This window comes from Condylostylus longicornis, unplaced genomic scaffold (genome assembly GCF_029603195.1).
Source record: "Condylostylus longicornis isolate FDR11 unplaced genomic scaffold, ASM2960319v2 ptg000046l, whole genome shotgun sequence".
Classification (NCBI taxonomy): Eukaryota; Metazoa; Arthropoda; class Insecta; order Diptera; family Dolichopodidae; genus Condylostylus; species Condylostylus longicornis.
In genome coordinates this window covers 329,413-356,734 of record NW_026578015.1, presented here as the reverse complement: position 1 = coordinate 356,734, position 27,322 = coordinate 329,413, and the positions used below count along the sequence as shown (strand labels likewise).

General features: G+C 22.5%; 2 protein-coding genes across 3 annotated transcripts in view; one reads left to right on the top strand and one right to left on the bottom strand.

Moving 5' to 3' along the window:
- Window positions 1-22,704, bottom strand: part of LOC129610677 (neuroguidin) — an 84,598-nt gene extending 61,894 nt beyond the window's left edge. Inside the window, exon 1 of one of the 2 annotated variants that reach the window (XM_055523322.1) lies at window positions 22,262-22,704. In XM_055523322.1, the coding sequence (XP_055379297.1) occupies window positions 22,262-22,270 (9 nt within the window). In that variant the 5' untranslated portion in view covers window positions 22,271-22,704. Of the gene's footprint in view, window positions 1-1,901; window positions 2,039-22,261 lie in introns of those variants that run through there. The other variant, XM_055523323.1, reaches the window with a different exon arrangement.
- An 876-nt stretch (window positions 22,705-23,580) lies between these two features.
- Window positions 23,581-26,844, top strand: LOC129610676 (septin-interacting protein 1). Its single transcript, XM_055523320.1, has 2 exons — window positions 23,581-26,007; window positions 26,100-26,844. The coding sequence occupies exons 1-2, from the start codon at window positions 23,674-23,676 to the stop codon at window positions 26,223-26,225; spliced, it is 2,460 nt and encodes an 819-aa protein (XP_055379295.1). The 5' UTR covers window positions 23,581-23,673; the 3' UTR covers window positions 26,226-26,844.
- The last annotated feature ends 478 nt before the right edge of the window (window positions 26,845-27,322 follow it).

The following is a 27,322-nucleotide window of genomic DNA, read 5'->3' as shown; positions in this document are numbered from 1 at the left end:
GTGAATGTACTTATTCTACCTACCTACAATCACATATAAAAAAAAAACTTATATAATATATAAATATTGAAATGTATTTATATAAGTGCACAGGATATTTTTGCAAATTCAAATAAAAAAAAAAACTGAAAACCCCATTCTACCAAAAAAAAAATAACAATGAAAAAAAAAAGAGAAAATAAAAAAAAAATGTCAGTTTTCAAAAAAAAAAAAAAATTAAAACCAAACGTGAGAGAGTATCACTGCCCACCGCTATATATAGTATCACCATGACCGATACCCCATCCCACAATCTCTCTTCATCATTTCAATGCTTTTGGTTTTCGAAAAAATAAAAACAAAAAATAAGCTGAATTTTTTTTTTAGCGCATAAAATTGAAAAAAAAAAGAGTGAAAATCAGAAGGAAAAAATGTGAGACCACCACCACTACCACCATCATCATATAGAAAATGAAAAAATAAAACAAAAAAAAAAAAAAATCATGTGGGGTCGGCTAGAGTATTAAGTGGATATTTTTTTTTTTCATTTGTTTGTTTTTGTCTTTTTTTCCATCCTTTTATAATTTCCATTCCATTTTTGTGGCTCATCTCGTATTGTTATTGCTATTATCCTATATGTATATATATATATCACAATTATAAATTTTTTTTTATACATACATATATGCATATATATGAATGTGCATTGTACATATTTCATTATTTTATTATCAACATCAATATTATATTAACAAGAATAATAACAGCAATTACAACAACAAAAACCAAAGTTATATTATACCAACACTATCTTAATCATTATATTTTAATCATCATCATATATATGTATATATACCATCAATATCACAGAGTCATTCTTTGGCATATAATAAGTAGGATAGTAGGTTGAGTATGTCCTTCCAATCCGTTTTTTTTTTTGTTTTTTTAATTTTTTTTTTGCATTCACTTCTACTCTAGCTCATTCTGGGATTTTTTTTTTTGTTGTAGGAAAGATATACATATTTATATAAGTAGGCACATAAGTATGTATATACATAACGTGAATTATCATATATCATAAAAAATTCAAATGTTAAGTATCACATTTCATTTTTCATTTGTTTTTCTACACTGCATTATATCTATGTAAACATTTGGCCTAACCAAACTTTAAATTAAATTCTTATTTATTGGCATGTGTATATGTATACACATACTGTAATATGTATGAGTGCATTACGTTGCAACCCATCCTTAAATTTTAAATACATTGCCGAATAATAAGTGAAAAATATTAAGTCAAAAAATTTGTATTTTAAAAATAAAAAGTCGCCATTCTTAAAAGAACGATTTTCAGTAACAATACTATATGAATAGTAAAAGATGTTCTAAGTCATCATAGCATGCAAAATCACAAATTCAACAAAAAAAAACAAAAAATTTTATGTGGTCAGCATATAACTGATACCATGTTGTAATACAAGATACAGTGGCATGTGAATCTCATCAAAATCGATTCAGCCGAACTTGAAATACACGCGTGTACATACAGACTGGCAGAGCGACAATCTCTGTCAAAAATGGTTTATTTACGCTATACCTTATGATAGAGAAATGCATTTCTATATAACTCTACTTATTGTATGCAATGCGGTCGCTCAAAAAATATACTTGTTTCTTTCTCAACCAAAAATAATTCACAGATTAATTTTAAAAACGAACAACACCGTCCCACATTATAATCTATGTTATATTTTATCTTATATATTGTCAATAGTACCGCAAAATCAACTATATGTATATGTGTATATTTTAATTCTTAAAATTAAAAATATTTAAAAATGTATAATTTTTACTACATATGAAAACTAAATAACTCTAAATAAATTTTATTATTTAATCTTATACATTTCATATATTACCAAAGAAAGAAGAAGAGTTCTTCAACCATTATTGCCCAAGAAAATAAATAGCACTCCAGATATAATTAATTTTATGCAATTCTCATTTATAAGTGCACATACAACTTGCATCGCAATAATATACAATGTAAATTTAATATTTATTAAATTCATACTATTTCGCTATTTATAAAATATTTAAAAAATAATAATTTAAAATAATTAATAAATTTTTTTCATTTATACATTTTGACTAATTCACTTCACTTTTAAAACAAACACTCTTCAAGACCTAACACCAAATAAATTTATTTAAAATTACAACAACATATAAAATCAACCGAGTATTTTTATAGAGTTCATCAAATTTATTCGTATATCAAATTACGAAAATTTTAAATTTTATAATTAAATTTTTCGCTTATCCAACATTTTTTTTTTGTCTTCGTTAAATTTTAAGACTTAAAAATTGCATGCGATAAAGATTTGTGTATAAGTGAATAATTTTCAATTTTTATTTTCGTTTTCTGTCCCATTCAATTGAACGTACATATATGTACGATTAATAAACTCTTATATCATAACTTCTGACCTAAAATTTTTTTTTTTTATGAAATAATCAAATTGAATATATTTTTTTGAAATAGCCACTAAATGACAAATTTGGTTTTACATAACTAACAAAAATTATCATCAAAATTTAAATACATTTTAATTAGGTTAGATATTCGGAAATCAATATTCAATACTCTCCTCTTTGGAATTCCAAAAATTTAATTAACATATATGGGGTTAAATACCTAAAGAAATTTTTCATTAAAAAAATTTTTGCTATTAAAATCACACAATTATGATAATTTGATTGCATGTTAAGCAATTTTAACAAACTAAGCTGCATTTAACTTAAAATTATTTAAATAGCTTGATATACAAAAGTAGCTTAATCTAATAGTACAGCATTATAGAATTAAACTAATTATATATAGTTTCAAAATTTTATATTTTTGTGTCTTATAGGGTATAATGTTCGTCTATTATAAATTACTAAATTTTATTTCTTAGAACAAAAATTTTCCAGGCGCATTCTATATTTTTGTTATTCTAAAATAAAATTTATGAAAATGCCACATTAGGGTTAAAAAATTATTACAATAATATGAAATACTAAACGAAATTAGGAATTTATATTATAAGATATTATCACATTCGTCAGACCATTATCATTATTTTACAATTTATTAACTGAATGTGCAGAACAGAACAGCAACAATATTTATACCCGTACGAACGTATGTTCGAAGGGTATACTAAATTTGCCTTACCGTTTGTAGCGCTAAGAAATAACGGTGTTAGATATAGACTCAAGTGTATGTTTTTGATCAGCGTCAAATTCTGAGTTGCTTTGTCTGTCCGTCCGTCCGTCGGTCCGTCCCAACGATAACTCAAAAACTAATTGAGCTAAGTTCACCAAATTTTCACAAATAATTTATTGTAGTAAGTGCTAGAACCCTATTTAAGTTGGACATGATCGGGGTACCGGTTCGGGTAGCTGCCATACAACTTCAAAATTTATTTGGCCATATCTCAGAAACTATAAAAGTTGTGGTATTGAAATTTCACACAAACGAATATATTAGTAGGGCCAATGTGTTTCATAAAAGTCGTTGAAATTACTTGGCTCCTTCTGGTACCTGCCATACAACTTCAAAAGTTATTTGGCTATATCTCAGAAATTATAAAAGCTGTAATATTGAGATTTCACACAAGTGAATATATTAGTAGGGCCGATGTGCTTGATAAAATTCGCTAAAATTTCTTGGCTCTTTCTGGTAGCTGCCATACAACTTCAATAGTAGTTTGGCACACACAGTATTTTGAAAAACACATAGTACTGAAATTTTGTATAAATTAATATGGTAATACGGCAAATTAAAGTCATAGTCTGCCCTGTAGTTAGTTATGGCACATTAGTTATTCGCACATAGGATAACAAATTCGTACGGGTATCACAGAGTTGGCAAGGTCAACTCTATTTTTTTTTCTGGTTTTAATATTATTTTTAAAATATTTAATATCCTTTCTATTTTTCTCTTTAAACATCCAATATATAATAACAAAATAAGAAATGAATATCCTAATCACTATGACATAAAAACGGCTTAAAAAGTATTTACATTATTTCAACACACAAATACTTATATATCACATTTTTCTATAAAAAAAAAAAATACAAAAATATATTGAAAATACGAAAAAAAGGACATAATTTTTTTTGCTTATCTGCAGGATTTTTTTTTTTTTTACTTTTAAAATTTGTTGCTGTCAATGTCCTTTTTCTATTTTATTTTTTAAATAAGAGTAGAAATTTTTAATGTAAATATTTAAGAAAAAATTAAAAATTAAAATGAAATAATTTTTATGCCTAAAAATTACTCATTCCTTTAAAAACTAAAAAATTTCAAACCGTGCACTGTAAAAGTACGAAAAACGAAAATTTTTTTTTTTGCCTTTCTTTACATTTTCTCATTTTTTCCTTTCTTTACATTTCAATCAACAAAAAAAATTCATCCTTTATGGATGTTGCGTCTTTATTCAAAAAAAAAAAAAAAATATTCTTAAAATATTGAACAAAGAACAATAAAAATAAGGTATAAAATTTTTCAGTTTCCTTTTCAATTATTTTAATTTAAAAAGGAGCAAGATATTAAGACAAGGAAAATTCAAATAATGAGAAGGAAAATATTTTTTAAATATATGAAAAAAAATTGTTGATATTTTTTTCTATTTTTAAATTTTTTTCAATTTTTTATTTTATTTTTTTTTCATATTTATAATTAAATATACTTTAGTTATGGGATAACTCTTATATCCTTAGGATAGAGATTATCATATTTTTTAATTAAATATAATGGATTCTGAAAGTAGATGCATATATATATATATACTCGTATACAAATATACTTGTATTATGGTACTTATTTTATAATATATGAATAAAATATGAGTAATTATTTGTGTTCATTTATGAAGAACGTAAATGAAATTTAAATTATATTTGAGGAAATTTGATGTATATTAAAGCAATCACAAAGAACCTCAAAGTTAATTTAAATATTTATTTTAAAAAAAAAAAAATTTTTCCTCTTTATTTTTATATTATTTGCACGTGTGTGTATATTTTAATTTAATTTTGCACTTTACAAAAATTTCCTATTTAATTTTTTTTTAATTTCTTAATAATCAATCCGATTTAGTTAAATATATTTCAAGAATTGACTTCATTAGCAAGAAAGCTATATGATAGTCTGAGTATTTGCTATGATACTCGTAGTCTGAGAAATTGGGAATAAAAACTAAAATTTGTGCAACATTGAGACATTTAATTTATATCTCAGTGCCAGATTGGATATGAATTTTTTTTTTTTTTTTTTAAGAAAAACTATATGGCAAATATTTATTTGTATATAATGTAATTGAAAGCAAAAAAATTTCTGATCTTCTTAAATTTGTAAATACATAAAAAATAAAATAATTTTAAAACTGATTATTTACTTGAATAATTACCCTTCTCTATCACTCTATTAAAACACCGAAACAAGCAAGTATTTAAAAAAAAAATTATATAATTAAAATTTTAAAATTTCACATTTTACCTTTATATCTCTACTATAAAATATAAATTTAATTAACACAGGTTAACAATTCAACATTCGAAGGGGTATTAATAATCCTATATATGTAAATGGACATTTTGGGAACTACGAGAAGAAACAATAATTGGTGGTTAAATTAGAATTCGAATAAAGATTTGAATTTTCCTTCTGTCAATCTTTATTTCTACTATTTTCTTATTACCATAGAGCAAATAAAACAAATCATCTATACTATATAAAGAGAATTCGTGCTTTTCATGGAAATCTTTAATCTAGTGCTTATATTATATTGTATGAAACCTGATCTATCACCCAATTCCAGCCTAAATTTTTTGAAATATAAAATCTTCTATTAAAAAACAAAAAAAAAATGAAAATTTTCAATTTCATATTTTAAATTTAAAATTATTTAATTAAATTTTTCTAATGAGCTATGTAAATTTCACGGTCATATTTAATTTCAAATAATCAACAAATTATATAATTTTAATATCAACAAATTTTTTTCTATATACTTATACAGTCATAATTATTAAATAACAATTAAAATATTAAATGGGAAAAAATTTGAATAACAAATTTATTATACAATTATAAAAAAAAAAAAACAAAAAACAGAAGAAAACTCAAATATATCCTTAACCGTTAATACAATATATAACCATATATAGACAATATCTATAATATATACAATATATACAATAATATATACAATCTATATATATATACTATTTCTTAACTATATATATATATATATACAATATATCTGTATATACAAGGTACACCTACAAATAATATTATGTCTTTATTATTTATAAATTAAATATAAATAAATAATTCTATTTTTAATAATAAATACCAGAAAAGAAGAAAAGAAAAAAAAAAGTGAAAATATTTCAAGCATCAAAAATTTTCAATTAAATTTTTTTTCTTTTCTTTTCCTTAAAATATTTTATAAATATAGGCGGTTCCAATTCTATTTTTTTTTCTTTTCCTTCCTCCCTCTCTCGCTCTCTTCCTCACTCTACTCAATATATAGAAACTGAATTATCCTTTTTTTTCTATTTATTTATTTATTTCATTTTTTTTTTTTGTCTCCGTAAATACTTTTATAATTTTTAATAAAATATATAAAAAAAAAATTATTCATACTTATAAAAATTATTTATAAAAAATTAAAAATCCGGAAAATATTTATATAAAAAAAAAATTTTTTTGTTTTGAACCCTTATTTTCTACTTTGCTTTTTAACAAAAAAAAAAAATGAGAAAAAAATTCGAAAATTTTTTTTTTTATGATTTTTTAATTATATTGTTGTATTATCCTTTTTTTTTTTTTATTATTTTACCATACAACACCACTTATATCCCATTTAAAAATATATTTTATTATCATTATCTATTATTTTCGTCCTTCTATTAAATAAAAAAATAAAAATACAAGATAAAAATGACTGGACATTAATAAAATAAAAATTTGGGAAATAAAAAAAAAAAAACAAAAACAACAATAATAACAAAAGATCGCGTTAATTCAATATCTTCGTATCTTGTCTAACATTGTCGTGCATATTTTTCGTTTTATTCTTCTTCTGCTTCTTCTTCTTCTTTCTATATTAAAATAATGAAGATGGCATGGCATTAATGATTGTTATGATAATGATTATAATGATGTTGATGGTGAGAATGACAATGGTCAAAGTCATTGAAAAAAATTTCTCTCTTATTTTTTTGTTTTGGTTTTTAAAAACCGGACATTTACTCTTATCTGATGGAAAACAAAAAAAAATATCGCGTAAAATACATGTATACATATACAAATACACATAAACACACATACTTTATTTTATATTAAAATTATTTTCTTCTTCTTCTTGTTTTATTCTTGTTATTATACTTGTTATACGTCATCATTTTATTATTTTTTCCTTTTACTTTGATTCTTATTATTTTTTACGCTCTCAATAATATTTTGGTTTTCTTTTTCATTCCTTATAAATTCTCCAACATATTATACTTATGGTTTCATTCCTTTTTTTTTTGTTATACATTCTATATATACTTATTTCTATATTTGTTTTTTTCTATTTTCTTATTTTAATATTTTCAAAGCAACATGCTTATAAATATATGTTACTATATATAGGTATATACTCGTATATACTATGAATAAACAACCGAAAAATTTAATAAACCACCAATGTACTAGATATAGTTTTTTCTCTCTTTTTTTTTCCCTATGTTTTTTTGTTGTAAATATTAACTGTTATAAGTAAACACATAAAATAATTTACATATATATGGTATAAGTGTATAAAACATCTAAATTAAAATTGATATATATATATACTTGTATGTATAACAAATTACTTAATATAATTATACCTTAAATTTTTATGTAATACATTTTATACAAAATATTGTTATAATATTATATAATTATATATACACTTATATACATGTGTATTAATATATATATATATATTAAATGAAAGATACGCTCATCTGTTTAAAATGTGTACCTAATATAATTTTGATATACATAACATACAATTTATAATATTTATATATTATAATATATGTATAAGTAAATTAAAAACATAAGTCCTTGCTATTTAAATAATTGTATAAGGTAAAGGAAATATACATACATATATGTATGTAAAAGAGAAGTAACGAAAATAAACCCAAAATATATTTAAAATATAACAAATAATAAAATATAACAAATTTATATATATAACAAGGACAGAAAGAATAAAAATAAGAAGAAAAAAACCAAAAATCTAAAATACAACAATGAAAGGACGAAAAGGAAAACTCTTAAAGGATACGAAAAATATAAGGCAAACGTGTTGAGTGTATACAAAACAACGTGCTTCTCTTAAAATTCTCTTGTCTTTTTTTTTTTTGTTCGTTATATTCTTTATTCCTTATTTGATTTTTTTTTTTTTTTTATATCCTTCTCAGAGTAAAATTCTTCCTCTAAAAAAATTTAACTTGTTCTTCTTCTTCATCGTGTTTTTAACATGTTTTTATTTCATTTTTTGCTTTTGTTATTTTTTTTTTCTCTTTTTTTCATATTATTGTTATTGTCCCGGCGTCTGAAAATTATATAATATTGTATATTTACATATGATATATGTATATATATATATATATATACAACGTATAATTTATGTAATGTTATAATATATTTTTATAAGTACCTACACATATATTCTTATATTTATATATATATATATATATGTATAACAATTATTGTATATTGTAATACATATAATTTTTAGATATAAACTAAGTATATATATAGAATAGATATAAGGTGTAGGGAAAAAGAAACTTTTTTCTCAATATATGGAACAAACGGACAACCAACACACGATGAGAAAATATTTTCGTCTCTCAACGTCTTCCTTTCTTTCTTTTTTACTCATTTTTTTTTTTTTTTTCATTTTCTTTGTTATTTTGTTTTTTGTCTGTTCTCCTTAACTTTCATCATCGTTTAAAAGTTAAAAAGCTTCCATTGATATTTTTTTTCTCTTTTTTTTTTTTTTTGTTGTTATTATTATTTTTCTTCTTCTTGTTATTTCTCACATTTTCTTTAAGAAATATGAAAAAAAATTTACTTTAGTTTATGGAAATGTATAAGAAAAATTTTGTGCTATAATGAAATTCAGGAAACTTTAAAAATAGCTAGTTGTAGAAATTTTTAGATGTTTTTTTGTTTAATTGAAAATTCATAATTAAATTTTTATAATTTTAAAGTATATATAAAATTATCCAGATTTATCCAGATAAGACACCCTCTAATTGTAATTTAAATTGCATATATTTTATAAATATGTAAATGATTAACTATACTGAGATGGCTAATGAAAGATGACTGATATAATATGGCTAGTATATTATTAAAAGAGAGACTGAAGAAAGCAATAGAGAAGTTATTATTCTAATACATTTATTTACTAGCCCTTTTAATGCAAAACAAGCAAAATAAATCCAATATAAAATTTCTTTATTTATGAAATTATTTCTTATTTATGGAATTTACGGATTTCCAAAAAATACTTATTTAAAATTTTGTTATTACTTACATTATATTTGAATACATATATTTATTTGCTAAGATTTTAATTCTACAATTAAAATCAAAATAATTCCTCTGAAATTTTTAAAATTTTAATAATTTCCAAAAATTGTTGATTAAATTTGTGATATAAATCTGGCGAGTAATCACAAACTCAATGAAGATTGTCATTGGTTTTACTATAATACACTTGGAATCAAATATTAAATATTGCAATTTTAGTTCAAAAAACCAAAATTATTTATCACGTTTTTTTATGATATTCTTATAATCATAAAATTTGATTTATAACTAAGTTGTATTTATAATTAGAATTGGAAAATAAATTTATATCCATATGATTTCTCCGATATTCCGTAAATTCTTTTATTATTACATAAAAAAAAAACACAGTGGCAACACAAATTCCCTCAAAATATTTGTATTTAAAATTAAAAATTCAATAAAAGGGATTTGAGCCCTATTATGAACTAATATTTTTTTATAAATTTTATTAGAATTATTGAGAATAATGAGTTTTTTTAAATAAAATGTATTTAAAATGAATTTTCACAAAAGAGTATGCAATCAATTCAAATATGAGATGCCAATTTAGAACCTGCATTAGATTCTAATAAATATTTACTGAATTAGGCTAAATAAGCAAAACTTTTGTTATTTTAAGTAAGAGTTACTTAATAAATTGCAGTTTTTTTTTATATAATTTTTTTAAATGAACTTTAATCGTACAGTTCACTTAATAATCTAAAATAAGCAATTTTATTCTTGTTTTTCTTACTGCCACTAAATCAAAAATTATTTTAAACTTAAGGAGCATTGAACTTACAAAATTTTTAAATAAAAAATATAAAATTCAATATTTATTTAAATGACCAATCAAAATGAAAATTTTAAACACGTCAGTGTAGCATGGACAGCACCTTAATTATAAAACCTAACTATGCAAAACAATGTAAAAATACACGCTACTTGTTAAAATTTTATTTTCTTTAAAATATTCTTAAAATATAGCAAAAAAAAAAAATCATTTCAATAATTATATAGGCCAAAAAATTTGAAATTTTTTCATTCATACTTATATATATACTCAATATGAATATTTTGCTTATCTAAACGATTTTGTTTAAATTCATTTTAATAAAATTTAATATTTATTATAAAAACAATAATATTTTTTTTTATATATACATACTCATATATAAGCTATTAAATTACAATATAAATAAACAAAATAATTATTAATATATCATCAGTTTAATTTCTTTCATTATATTGAAAGCACTGTTGTTCAAATTTCACAAAAAAAAAAAAAAAAAAAGCAAAAATTATAAATATGAAATTTTTAATTATATTAACATTAACAATTCTTGCTGTAGCAACAGCAGCACCAGCTGATCAAAAACAACAACAAAAACAACATGTTTCTGGAGCACAAAAACAAGTTGAAGCACAAGTCCAAGGACGTGCACATACACAATCAGATAAACAACAACATCATTCACAAGTTGAAGGTAAATCAAATATTGAACAATCTGGTGTTGAAGGTAGAGAAATTGATATGGATATGGGATTAGATAGATCTAAAAAATCATATGGTAAAGCAAAATGTGGTAAAGCTGTTGTTGTCGGCTGTGGTCCAATTGTACAAAAAGTTAAATGTAAAGGACATGGTGGACATGCTGGTGCATATACAGAACCAATTCCACAATATGCTAATCCAGAATATGAATATCAAAATGGACCATTCATTCAATATGTTTAGATAATAATAAAAAAAATTTTTAAGCAGAAAAAACAAAAAAAACGAAAAATTCTCAATTAATTAAAAAACATGTTGTATTTTAAACCACAATAACATTATAAAATATAAAACTTGTATTCCAATCCAATGAGAAACAACAACAAAAAATAAAGAATAATACAAAAATTATTAATAATCTAGAAGACCAGACCAGCCTATATATTATATTATATAAAATGTACCATGAAGCATGAATTTATAACATCAAAAAAAAAAAATCTTGCAATCTTATATAAAGTATACGTATGTATGTATGACCAACTCTAACTATATCTTCTGAAAACAAAAATTCAATAAATTAAAATTTTCAATGGCTTTTTTTTTTATACAAAATGTGTGTTTTATTTTCTAAAAAAAAAAAAAAAAAACAAAAACCCCAAAATGAGCAAAAAAAAAAATAAAAATTTTTTCCCTCAAATAACAAAAACTAATATTAAAATTTTTAATTAAATTCAAGAGATTATTAAGCTTTTCAGCATATTATGTATGAGTTGAAATCCTTTTTGATTTCATAAATATGAAAATAATTTGTTTTTTTTTAATAAAATCTCTTAATAGAGCTATAGTTGCTATTGAATTCAAAATTTAAATAATTAAATTGAATAATTATTGAAAAATTAGCTAATGCATCAAATATAATGTAGCTTTATTGCTATATATACAAATGGAATTGTTAAAATATAATTGAAAACATTAATTTTAAATTCTATTCTATTGAAATTTTAATGATGAATTTAATTTAATTAACGAAATGGAATTTATGAGCTTGGATATTGTTCTAAATTACAATAATATTGCAGTAAAATTTATTTAATCATATGGGAAGTAAAATATTACCATATATAAATAGCTTATTTAGCATATTCTTAAATAAATTTTTAAAATTCTAATATTCATTATTCATTAATCAATAAATCACAGTAAGTGATCCCCGGTGATTAGAAATTTTATTAATTTATTTGCAATTTCAAAATTTGCACTGCTAATAAAAAAAATTTGCACTGATAAAAAAAAGTTTTACAATTTCTGGCCGTGGAAATGACTAAAATATTCCTAGCAACAATCAAAAGACCAGTCATTTTGAAAAATTTTACAATACATGCATAATAAGTTCTTTGACAATTATTCATTCCAAAAAATATTGAGATTCTATGTTATTATATCAGTCAAAATATATTAGTTCAAATTTTTAAATTATACTTAATAAGAACTAAATATTTAAATTAGAAAATAGATTTAGAACTGCGAAACTGCAAAATAAAAATTTATTATATTATTAAACAAAGATAAAATGCCATATAAAATATTTTCTACTTAGCGGCTAAGTGATTGCAAGACTATAAATTTAATATCTATAATTAAATACTAAAAAAATTTTTACGAAGACTCATTTTTAAATTCAAGATTTTCAAAAATTAAATTTGAACTTTGATATCTTAATACTATCAAGTATGTTCAATAAATCTCAAGAAGGACACCACAAAAGAACCACATTTGAAATTCTTAACATGCTTAGAATTATAAAGTCTAAAGCATTATTAAAAAATTTTTAAATGTGCTCCAAAAATACTTTATATTATCTGAATTATTGAAAATCTCCTAGCATGTACACATTTTATTTAAAATAATTAATTTTTTATTAATATTATTAGAATTTAAAAATTGTGAATAGTTCAAAAATTTCAATTAATATTTTCAAATTATTAATATTCAAAATTTAAAATTTTTTTAAAATTATTTAAAAATTTTCTATATTCTTAAAATTTTTCCCCAAAATCATTAATTGTTTATGTAAATAGCAGAGTGTTACGTACAATATTTTGCTAAATAATTAAGAAACACAAAAGAATAACCCTTGAACTGAATTACATTTTTATTGAATTAAAACCTGACTCCCTACAAATACCAATTAAAATATATAATTCCAAGTGCCAATTAAAATAATTCAAATTACTATAAAAAAACCATCTGTCGAATTCTATACAACAGACATTGATCCCTTTTAAATAAATTATAAAAACTTATAACATTAAAATATATGTGTATATACAATATAGAAAATACTTATACTTTAACAGACATAATAATATTATATGTACACCTATATAATATATTATTTAACTTAATATGTAAACAAACTCATGAATGCATAATAAATGTTATACATTTTACACTCTATTACATAAATTTATATGTACATATATTAATATATTATAATATAAGAAGAAAATCAAGATCAAAACATAGAAATGTAAAAAAAAAAACAAAAAATGAAAAAGGAAAAGTAAGTGTAACAAAAACACAAGCAGTAATAATAAAGTCCAAGAAAATCAGGAAAAAAGGAAAAACTCATGTGGGCTTTTCGAGGTTATCCTCTTAAAATTCTTTAGTCCTTTTTTTTTTCATTCTTATTTTATAGATTTTGTCTTCTTCATCTTCTTCTTTGTTTTTTATTTTATATTTCTTTTTTTGCTGCTGTTTCTTCTTCTCATTGTTGCTCTTCTACACTTGTGTATACTTGGATCTCTATTTGGTTTACTTTCTTTTTTTTTTATGTGTTCTTTTCCTTATTATTTTTTCTTCATTCATAAAGGGAACTGAGAAAAAGAGAATGTTTTTTACTAGTTTTGTCTTGTTCTTCATCTTCTTGATTTCCTTTTTCTTTTTAGAATTTCTTTATATTTTATATTATATATTTATTTTATACATTCATATATATATATATTATTTATACTTATACATATTATGAATATATTTTTAAATTCTTTGTACGTACATATACATAAATATATATTTAGATATATAATATTATAATTTATAACTAAATGTATATGAACTACTGTTATTAAAGTTTTAGTTATTTTTTCTTTTCCTTGATTTTTAAGTGTTCTTCTTCTTCTACTTCTTCTTTTATAGTATTTGGTTTTTAAGGTTAGTTTGGTTATACATTTTGTGGGAAATTTTTGAACACATGGTAGTGTTAATTTTTTCAAAACTATAGACTTATGTAATTGAATATATTTATACGAGTATATAAATTTACATACATATAATATTATATAAAAATTTTTACATTATATAGTTATACAAGTTATAAGAGGTGAATATAAAATGTTATAAAAATAATAACAAGACAAGAAAGAAGATAGGACAAAAAAAATAGTAAAAAGGATAAGAAAATTTTTTTGTTTTTTGGAATACATATTTGAATAGAGAGAGAAAGTTAATTTTTAAAATAATATAAACATATATATGTAGGTATACATTTAGATTTAAAATCATGTATATATAAATTGTTAAATATTGTTTATTAAATGGAATGGAAATGTAAGAAGAAATAAGAATTTTTATGGTTTGACCACATGACTAAGTTAATATGTTATATAAAATATGCACGAAATCTATAAGTTAACTTGACATTTTATTACTTATATAAAATGTTATACATATAATATATATTATGGTATTTATGTATATAAATGGGTCTATGAAATGTAATCAACTCTTATATATGTGTTTACAAAATTTCACTTTATTAATAAGAAAAAGGATATAAATGAGAGTTGAGAGTAATATAGGAAAGAAAATAAAAGAATTGAATAAAACGTGGCACATATATTGAGGTATACCAAAAATAAAGCATTAAGGATAAGAAATTCTATACAATTATGTACCGAGGTATATACATACACATTTATTCTTTTTACTATTTTTAATTCTTTTATACCAAAAAAAAAAAAAAAAAAAAAAAAATAGAAATAAATTTAAAAAGTATGCAAAAAAGAAATGAAATGTTGAATTTGAATACAAGAAGAATTGAAGCAGAAAAAAAATTTGCATTTTTTTTTTCAATTTTGCTTTTTTTTTTTTTTGGGAAAAGGAAAATTAAAATTAAATTTTCTACCGGGGGATTTTTTTTTTATTGCAATCATTTTCTGTACTATACTATATTGTGTACGTATTTAATATACATAATATACATATGTACACCATAGGATATTGAAAATTCATATTCATTCTTATTTGTGCTGCTCATTTAACTTGGAAGAAAGAAAAAAGAATACTGTTTCTTTAAAAAAAACTATTCATTTATACACATTAGTTACATACGTATATATATTGTGTATTTTTAATTATAAGACACTTGTATGGGGGCTAATTTAAATTATATGCTACTTATTTGAATATGGATATGGTATGTTTGTACTTATTTCAATGTATATACAATGAATTGACCATTATACAAGTAAATTGAGGTAAAATTCTTATTGGAAAATTTTTAAAATTGAAATGGTTTACTATTTAAATGAAGTTATATGAATGCATTATTGTTGGGATATATGCAAGTGTATTATTGGTTTATTATAAGGAAACAAAAAAAAAATTTGGTTTCTTTTATATCTTAAGGGATTAATTTTCTTGTCCTATAACATTATTTTATGTAGCCAACTATTAAAATAAATAGTTAGGTATAGTTTGAAATTATTCTACAATTTTTCTATTTTTCGGTTTTTTTTTTTTTGGTTATAATTACGTGCAATGCCTCTAATAATAATAGTAAAAGAAATCTTAAAATACAAAGAGGCATACAAAGAGTATATGATTATTTTTGTAAGAAAAATAAATAAGTGTGTTTGTATAGTAACAATATAAAAAGAATAGAAAAAGTGAACAGAACAAAAATATCCTTATAACTTTTAAAAGTAGTTTTATACAAAAAAAAAAAAAATCTTAATGCAATAAATAAATTTACAATTGAAATCTCTTTTGAGGTTTTCCTCTTAAGATTAAATATGTATATGTATAGGTACTCTTACAGAATTATTTACTTGTCCAATGTCTAAAGAGAAGATTACAAATTTGTCCCTACAGACTTAAAATTATAATTTAATACAATTAAGCTTAAATTACATTACGAATGTAAAAATATAAATTTATTTGATAGTATTGATTATTCGTTTTATTGTTTTCTAATTTTATAAAATAGAAAATTTTTTTGTATTATTTGTTTTATTTGAAAAAATTTTTAAAATCATAGAAATTATTTGATTTTTAATAATCATATATATAAACTTTACTCTTAAATTTTTCCATAATTTGTATTGTAAAATATTTAAAATTTCATTTTTTGTTGAATTAAGATTTTAAAATAATACTTTGCCTTACATTAATTAATTTTGGGAGCGTAATTTAATTTTGTATATGCAAAACAATATAATTTTTTAAAATTTAAGAATTTAATTTTTTAATAACTTGAAATTAAATTAAAATCCTAAAGTTTAAAAGAAACAAAAATTTTATTAACTTTTATAAAATAGTATAAGAATTTTATGATTATTCTAGCATTAAAAATATTATAATTTATTGAATATTATTTATTGAAAATATTATAATTTATTGAGTTTTAATAATTTACAAAAGAAAATTAAATAGTTAATTCACAAATTATAAAATTTTTTTCAATTGATTTCAATTAACAATGACGATAACTAATGTATGTATTCACATATGTACAGTAAATATTTTACAATTAATTTTTAAATTTTTTGAATTTTTTTATATCAATTGAAATTTACTATACATAAAATTTTAAAATTTCAAATATTATTAGCAAAACAAAGCATCTTATTTAATATTCTTATAATTATTCATTTAATTTAATATTCTTATATTTCAAATTAAAAAATTAATGTTTTATAATTTAAATTTATTTAATTTACTTGTTAATAATTTCTATGATTATTTGCATGATTTATTTTGAAAGCGAACCAATATCATTTCAAATAAAAATAGATTTTTTCTTCAGGTTGCAATTTGAACTAGCCAAAAATTTCGTTAATTAATTATTTACTTTATAGAAAATATTTATTTTTTTATTCGAGAAAATATTTGCTTTCTTATTGTTTTGGAAATAATAGAGTTTGAGAAAATTAATAAATGCACAATTTAGGTAAATATAACTTTCGAACATAAACCATCCATTTAATGTATAACAATTTTTAAATTATTAACAAATTAATAGAAATAAATTAACAATTAAAATTACATTTAAAATTAACATCAAACATATATTTTTACTCTTTTGTGAGTTTCATATTAACATAATTTCTTTAAAATACATAATTTTTTAATTAAATACATAATTTTTTTTTTAAATTAATACATAAACTTACTGACCTATTAAGTACATTGTACCAACATGTATAACAAATCAAAAATTTTAATCAATAAATTAAGGTTTACAATAAAATGAATTTTTTTTTTTCTTTATTACATATATATACTTTGTTACATAACAATTAAGTTTTTTTTTCATATTATTCTTTTCTTTAAATTGCCTAAAAATACATTTTTACAATAATAAAGGAGGTAGGAACAACATACAATTTAAATTCAACAAACGAAAAACAAAAAAAAACTTTATTCAATTTTCTTTTTTCATTTAATAATGACCTAACAATGATGATGTCCTTTAAAAACAAGAAAAAAATAATAAAAAATTCCTTTTTTAGAAAAAGAAAAGGAAAATTCAATAAAACAAAAGAAAACAAAAAAAAAGAAACAAAATATTAGTAGAATTTAAAAGAAAAGAAAAAAAATAAGGACAAGAAAAAAATTTTTCACAATTCATAAAAAATTGATTTTTTTTTTTCTATTTGATTCCAATTTTTGTTTCTCTATATTTTCAATTTTTCTTTTTCTAATTTTCGTTTTCTGTACATGTATGCAAATTAAAAAACTAAACAATTTTAAATTAGCAATATAAGAAGAAAAGTGTTTCAAATATCAAACAAAAGAAATACAAGGAATCATCAGAAATAAAAGAAAAATGAGAAAAATGGAAAAACAAATAATAGGAAATGAATTGAATAAAAAAAACAAAAAAGAATTTTTAACATAAAATAAAAATAATAGTTAACACAAAAAAAAAAAAATTATAAAATGAAAAACAAAAAAAAAAGATTGTTAAAAACTAGAGAAAAAATATTGAATTTTGAATGGAAAAAACAACAGAACGTGACGTCAAAAATTGAACAAATCAATTTCATTTTCAATTTTGCCGTTTTTATTTCATCCTTCTAAAACTACTAATCATAAACTCACCCAAGTACATAACAAATTTATAAATCTTAATAGTTAATAATATTTTTCATAAATATTATGAAAAATATTGGTAATAAAATTTTATCTCATTCTTAAATTTTTTCATGTTTTTTTAAAGATTTTTATTCCAAAAGACTAGGACATTATTTAAGATAAGGTCTTTGTTATTTAAAGTATAACCAAGTCAAAAATAAAAAAAAAAACAAAATTCAAGGAAAAACAAGTTAAAAAAATTAAAAAGAGTAACTAAAAATTACAACTTTAATAATATACAAGTGAAAAAAAAAAAAAACTAGATTATCCTGAAACATCCCTAATTTTAATATATATATATATATAGTTTTGTATCCTTTTTGTTCTTGTTTTGCCAATTTTACATAACAACCATTAGATTTATATTGGAAAAAAAATCAAAATCAAAATGAAACAAGAAACACAAAATCATCATCATTGATTCAAGTTCTTTTTTTTTTTTTGGATTTTTTTTTTTTGTTAAATACAAGAAATGAAATTAATGTGATAGTACTTTCAATTCAAATAGATAGAAAAATATAATATGTATGTAAGCAACTAGCACATATTATTATTTTTTTATTTTCTAGTTGTTTTTATTTTTTGTATTTTTTTGTTAAAGAGAAGAAAAATTCAAAATAAATCAGAAATAAATTTTTGAAATTGGAATATGTACACACACCACAATGTATACGTACATATATATATATATATATATATATGTTACCGTACCATGTTGTACGTGTACACATATTCAAAGAGCAAGGCACTCCAGATAACTCATATTCGAATTGAAATCATGATGAAAAAAAAAAAAAAAATATTAGAAAATTAAAAAATCAAATCTATTTTTTCTATTTTTTTTTTTGTTTGTTAGCAAGTTTCATTTCTCATTTTGTATTTTGATTTTTATCTTTTTGTTGTTTTTTTTTCGTTCCACTACTCTTCCTTTTTTTTTTTTTTTTGTATTTCTATTTTGAATTATTTTTTTTATTACTTTATGTTGCTGCTTTGTTGTTCTTGTTTTGCTTTCCATTTTTGTTTTAAGGCTTCCCTTATCCTTTTCATTTTTTACTGTTTTGCTTTTTCGTTTTTTTTTTTTTTGTTTTATAGTTATTTTGATTTTATGTTTATGCTTTTTTTTTTTGTTTTTTGCCAAATGCAGAATTCATTTTTGTATTTTTATGTTTTGTTATCCTTGCACGGGATACGAATAGCATATACAAAAACATCATATCCATCCAATCCCAATATAAAAATGAAACCGTCCCAAAAACGGATACGAGTTTTTATACTTTTCTATTTCTTGTTTTCTTCTTGTTTTTTTATGATTATGTTTTTCTCATTTTTTTTTTTCTCTCTGTATTTTGTATGTGTGTTATTTTGTTTTTGCCATTGCCATTGCCATCACATCAACATTATTTTTCTACCCTTCTTCTCTCCTTCTGTTATATATCTGTTATATAAAAAAAAAAAGTACATACGGTTTATACGGTTTGAATTTTAGCCGAAAGCCACCCTAAAAAAAAAAAAATTTAATACAGCATTTTTAACGTGTGTTTTTTCTCGTACTTTTTTTTTTTCGAAAAATTTTTTTCCCATATTTTTTTTGGTGTTGTTGTTCGTTTTGTGTTTTTAAAAAGAATAAAAGAGTGAGATGATAGCAAATGGACATAATTGGTATTTTTTTTTTTTAAATAAAATCCTACACAATCCTAAGTATAGTAAAAAAAAAAAAAATGGAAAAAAAAATAACTTTTTCTTATGGTATTTTTTAATTTATATAAAATAAAAATTTATTATATCAGCCTTAAAAATAATAATAATTAAAAAATAGGAAAAACAAAAATTATGAATTTTTTTTCTATTTTATAAAATTAAAAAATAAGTTACGAATTTATTATTAGAATGAGTTGTTTTTGTGTTTAGTTAAGAAAAAAAAGGAAAAAATTCATAAAATTTTAATTTATTTTAACCAATTTTAAAAAAATTATTTTCGAATAAACGAATTGGTACATAGGTATAAGTATTTTTTACAGAAAATATGAAAGAAAATTAAATTATAATTTGATAAAAATAGAAAAAATTAATATATTTTATTTGGGGCTGCAGAATAGAGCCTTTGATATTAGTCTATTCACCTATATAAAATAATCTTACAGCATAATTTGTATGACAATATCTTATAGTAACAAGTATATAACAATATCTTATACATGAAACAACAATGAATGAGAAATTTCGACTATATCGACTTATTATAATTAAATTGTAAATTAATATTAAAAATACTCAATCCTTTTAATTTTAACAATAAGTATAATTAATAAATAATTTATTTGCATTTTTATATCATTTAATATTTGACTATTATTTGGCCAAAATATTGGTTAAAATATAAATAACCGATTCAAAAAACTAATTTATATTTTACATTTAAGAGTTGAATTCTTTTTGAAAATAATATTTGAAATAAAAACTATATTATTTCACGTGTCAATCATTTTTAATAATGAATATCATTAAATTATTTATCTGAAATCGATCGATGATTTAATTGTGACCATAAAACCAAGTTTTAACCGATAATTTTTAATAAAATCCAAGTTATTCAATTTTATGATAATATCCATACCTTTTCACAGCATACATAACTTATTAATTTCTAAGAGTCTTAATTCATATTGAATTGAATAATATCATTAGCTCCACTATACTCTAAATTCTCGTTTTCTCAACTTTTTTAATTTATTGTTAATGCAATTTGATTCATCTTGATTTTATGAAATGATTAAGTTACTTTCTTACTCGTATATCCACAATAAAGTTACTTTTTTGTTGCTAAGAATAACTTCCCATTTTCATTGATGGTAGTTTCTAATTACTAACTTTAGGTACCAGGGTACATGAAGATTTTATATTATTAGATCTCCTTCCATAGTTATATCCTTATTATTACAATTATCCAAAATTTTCATGAAAATCATAATCCGTTTTTATTTCATCATCCAAAATCTATATTCATATTCACAAATTCTTTAACATTCTTTAAATTCTTTCACATTTAAGCCAACACACTAAATTTTCTTTATAAACTAAAATAAAAAAAAAAAAATTTTAAATAAAAATAGTTAGGAACTTAAAAAAACAAGACAAATATCATAAACCATTCGACTATTTTAATAACACCATGTATATACAAACATATGTACGTATATTTTTATTCTCTTTTGGGATAGATGGTAATGGTTGTCGCTGGCCGTACTCGCGCGTTTATTTCTTTTATTTTACTTGTTTTTTTTTTGTACTTTCCTGTTTTTTTTTTTTTTGTTGCGGAAACACTTTTTATACCTACATACATTGAAAAAATATGCTTATCCTTCACAAAAGTGGATGCATTCAAACCCCAGTTTTAACCCTTAGTTTTAAATTTTATAAAAAAACTTTTTTTCCCTATTTTTACATACTAGATATTTTATGTTATTAACCTTTTTTCCTTTGGCAAAATGGTTGACAAAAGGAACTCTTCCATTCAAAATATTATAAAATTTTTTTAATAATGTTCTATAATAATTAGAAATTTTAATATTCTTAATCCATATAGAATTGAATAAACTCTTAAGTTTTATGTAATGTAGAATGTAATAGTAATTTATTTATTTACTAAACAATACAGTCTCTTAAATATAGTAGCAATATATAAAAACAAAAAATTTATTTACCTGAACCATTTTTTTTGATTGAATTGAAGCACTTTTTTTACATTAAAAATAAAAAAAATTATCAATATTAAAACAAAATATTTTAATTAAACAAATATTGACGTATTTCTTTTTTTTTTTATTTTTTTTTGTTACTTTTGAATTTCTATTAAAATCTAATTCATAATAATTATAGAACTCATTATTGTTTTCAAATAAAAAATACAAATATTTAGGAAATACACGTGAATCCGAAATTTTCCAATTTTACGTCTGGCGAACTGAAATGCAAAGTTTTGACTGAAAGTTGCACTCACAAATTCCTTTTCTTTTTTTTCTTTTTCTATTTAATAAAAAAGAATTAGAAACACAAAACAAGTAAAAAAAAAAAATTTCAAAGGATAAAAAATTTAATGTCCTTTTTTTTATATTCTTTTCTTTTAGCGTAAATGTTTTTTTTTTTATTATTTTTGACAATTCTTTTTAAAATTATTGAAAAGCTCATACACGTGAGAGAGAAATTTTGACATAAAAGGAAATATGAAGAAAATTGGTGAAGAAAACAGATGAAAAAAACAAATATGGCTGGCGTTCAAATGTCATTAATATTGTTGACAACCGGCAAAATATTTTGCAGTAACTTTATGTAGCAGGATGATTAGTTCATACTAAATTGAAAAAAATAATGTTAAAGGAGAGAATTTTGTAAATTGTAAAAATAAATTAAAATTGAAATTTTAAACAAGAAGAATTAAACTTAAATTCATTGACTAGAATGTCTTTCATGCACAATATGAAAATATTCAAAAAAATTTTTTGAAAAACATAAACTATTTTGTACAAATCTAAATCTACTATGGATTAAAAATGGAAAAACGTCCTATAAAAAGATTTTTTCGGTAAGTATTATAGTTGATAATGGTTATTTTGATTATATTTTATTGATTTCTACTATATATTTTATATAATGTTCTTGTTGAAATTGAAAAAGTTCTCTTTTTTACCTCAGTAGATTCGAACACAAACAATGCTTTTTAGCTTTTCATTAAAGAGATCTTATAAGTTCAATATTTTCAAACTCTTATGGAACAAAATATAATATTTTTAGAATATGAATACCGTCATAAATGCTTAATATTGAAATTAAGCACTAAAATAATGAAAGCAAATGAATAAAGTAATAAAAACAAAAAAGCTACAAAAAATATGTAAAAAAACAAAACTATGTATATTACTAAGTTTTTTCTACTCACCACTAGATGTCATGCATTGTCAACTAATAATTTGAATATCAAATCTAATTTAAACGTCAAAAACGTGGATATCTGTACCCTATTTTAATACTTCTGTAATAAACATTTTAATTCTTCTGAGTTAAAAAACGTAAACAAAAGAAATATTTACTAAAGAACTTTTATTTCAACGTTTAAAAAATGTCGGATGAAGAATTCGAACGATTTGAAATAACAGATTACGATCTGGAAAATGAATTTAACATAAATAGACCACGAAAACGTTACACAAAACACCAACAAATATATGGCATTTGGGCAGACGACAGTGATAATGATGATGAAGAACTTTCGAGCCGTAAAAACCGACGAAATAAAATTGCTGGCTCTAAGCAAAAAGATTATACAGCTCCAGTAAGTTTTGTTGCTGGAGGAGTTCAACAGGCAGGAAAAAAAGAGAAAAATGAAGATAATGACGATAGCAACCAAATTACTGATGAAGAAGATGATAGGCCATCATTTAGCAGAAAAGGTATAGAAGACTTAGAAAAAAATACGTCAAGTGAATCTGAACCAGAAGAAGCACCAAGAGCAGGTTTTGGTTCAAAGAAAAAGCCAGCTCAATCTTCTACAGGCAGTTTAGCTTCATGGGAAAAGCACACAAAGGGAATTGGTGCAAAGTTACTTTTGCAGATGGGTTACGAACCTGGAAAAGGTTTGGGTAAGGATTTGCAAGGTATATCAAGACCAGTTGAGGCTCACGTAAGGAAAGGTCGAGGGGCAATTGGTGCTTATGGGCCAGAAAAAGCATCTAGTGTCCCAGGGCAACCGGCTCGTTTAGCTATAGACGAAGACGTTAAAGAAGAAAAAGAATTTAAAGAAAAATTAAATCAGTGGAAAAAAGGATCAACGGATAAGAAAGATAGAAAAAAAAGATACTATTACAAATCTGTTGAAGAAATTTTGGAGAAAAGTAAAAAAGGTGGACCACAATTTCCAGATCTTTATAGTAAAAAATTAAGTAATGTAACAGTAATTGATATGACTGGTCCAGAAAAACGGGTTTTGAGTGGCTATCATGCTTTAGGACAAGCTAAAATAGCAGATGAAGATTTATATGAAAGCCGACCAACTAAGAAAAAAACAAATTTTGCTTTACCAGAATTGATGCACAATTTGGATTTAATAGTTAATATGTGTGAACAAGAAATTATTGCTGTTGACCGTGCTGAAAGGGATGCCAATGAAAAACAGAAACAATTGGAACATGAAAAAGAAAATTTAGAAAAAATTATTAAACTTGAACAAGATCACATTAATATCTTAGAATCTGCCTTAGAATTAGTTGAAAGTCTAACAAATAACGAAAATTTGACCTTAGATGAAGCTGAAAAGTTATTTATAAGATTGCAAACGGATTACGCAGCAGAGTATAAAGAATTTGGTTTAGGGGATTTAGCAGCTGGTGTTATAGCTCCATTAATAAATAATGAATTGAAAAATTGGAAACCATTGGAAGAGCCTACGAAACACGTTAATAAAATTAAAAAATGGCAGAATATTTTAGGAATGCACCAATCCGAAGTCCGAAGCGTTTTTGATCCTTATTCTTCTATAATATGGTCTGGAGTTGTACCACAATTAAGAATTTGTGCTGCAGACTGGAATCCAAAAATGCATCAGCGAATGGCTGCTTTATTAGACACATGGGCACCATTATTCCCCACCTGGATTTTAGATAATGTTTTGGAACAATTAATATTGCCTAAATTAGTTACTGGCGTACAAGAATGGGATCCTTTAACAGATACTATTCCAATACACAGTTGGATTTTACCATGGAATGGTATATTAGGTCATAAAATGGAAGAATTCATATTTCCTACTATTCGTGAAAAATTAGGAAATGCATTAACAGCGTGGCTTCCAAATGACAGATCCGCACGAGCCATGCTACAGCCATGGAGAGAAGCATTTAAATCAGCAGAGATGGAAGCCTTTATTGTTCAACATATTATACCCAAATTACAGCTTGTCCTAAATGAACTTGTTATAAATCCATTACAACAAGACTGGGAATTATGGAATCAAGTATATGAATGGAATGAATTAATTTCGCCATTATTAATGGCACAAATGTTAGATAAATACTTTTTCCCAAAATGGACACAGACTTTAATTATATGGTTAAATCAATCTCCAAATTTTGATCAAATATCACAATGGTATACCGGTTGGAAAAGTTTAATTTCCGAGGATATTATAGCTCAACCGACTATTAAGGAACATTTTCGAAGAGCTTTAGAAATGATGCACAGAGCCACTCAACCCACCAATATAGACGGACAACCGTCTGTATCAATACCACAAAATATACCACCGCCACCTCCAATTATAGAGAAACCGCCCGCTTTAATGGATCTTCAAATTTTACCACCACCACAATTAGAATTTAAAGAATTGGTGTCACAAAAGTGTGCAGAGCGTGGTATAATTTTTGCACCAATGCCTGGCCGAAGGGAATTCGGAAAACAGGTAAGCACTAAAATACTAATCTTTTTACTTTTTCTTGTTTAGCTGTAAACAGATCTATATTAAATAAAAATTTTTTTATTTTTTGATTTTAGGTTTACCGTATTGGAAAGTTATTCTGCTACATTGATAGATCCGTTTTAATGGTTAGTGACGGAACATTTACAAATTGGATTCCCATTTCTTTAGCTGTATTAATGGAACGGGCTGTTAGTGGTTAGAAGTAGTTTAGAATATTTTTAAGTAGAAAAAATAAGTAACGATTGTATAAATAAGATTATGGGATATGAAAATATGCAGATATAAATCATGTAAAATGAAAACTTTTTAAAATTAAATATATCTATGTAATTAAAAAAAATATTTAATGCTTTTGGAGAATAATCACCTTAAATTAATTTATTCATTTTTTTATTTTTTTTGGTATAATTATTAAATTAATAGCAAATTCATGAAATTACGAGTATAATGAGATTAATTAAAAAAATTTCGTTGTTATTGTGGAAATATGCACATATTCATTCGAAATTTTCAAAATTTTTAGTATTTTTTTTTTTTAAAGTAAACAAGCTATATTAAAGTGACGAGGAAACTATTCTTGTTAGTTTAAATTAATAATTGTAATGTCGTAGACGAAATTTCATTGTTTATGTTGGTCATTATAAGTTTTCACTTTTTTAGGGGCAATTGTTGAAATTGCTTGTTTTTGTTCTTCCAAAACATAATCATTAAACATATTGGCTAAATGCCATAACGCTAATAATGTTAATACTTCACCAAAATTTAATGGTTCTTGATTTGTATCTGATCGAATGGATGTATTCTCATTGCTACTCAAATCTTCTAATTCATTTTCATCAGATTTATTATCAATATTTTTAGAAGAAGATGATTGTGATGATGCCGGTGATACTGATGGTGATTCTACTTTTCCAATATTTTGATTTTTTCCAGATAAAAGTGCTTGTAAATCTTTTGCTAAGGTTTTTGAACTTCCAAAATAATTTTCATTTAATCCAAGATATGTTGTTAAATCGGAAAGTGTTAATGGTTCTACTTGTGTTGATTTATCATCTTTTCTTGGTATCTTCTGTCTATGATTCTCAATTGATGATGATTTATCAGTAATAGGATATTCATCAATTAAATCAATTCCTTCACTATTTGTATAAATTACAGGACTTTCACGAAAAACTACATATGAAAGTGCTGGTGAGATTATTAAAAAAGAATAAGATAATATTATTCCGAATAAAGAAGTTGTCATCTTTTTAAAGAAAAAATCCTGCACTGTATGGAAGAAATTAATTTTTTCTTT

Excerpts from the sequence above, each read along its gene's own strand:
- LOC129610676 (XM_055523320.1), top strand. The coding sequence starts at position 23,674 with ATGTCGGATGAAGAATTCGAACGATTTGAAATAACAGATTACGATCTG. Across the intron at positions 26,008-26,099 it reads GAAGGGAATTCGGAAAACAG|GTTTACCGTATTGGAAAGTT; the intron begins GTAAGCACTAAA and ends TTTTGATTTTAG.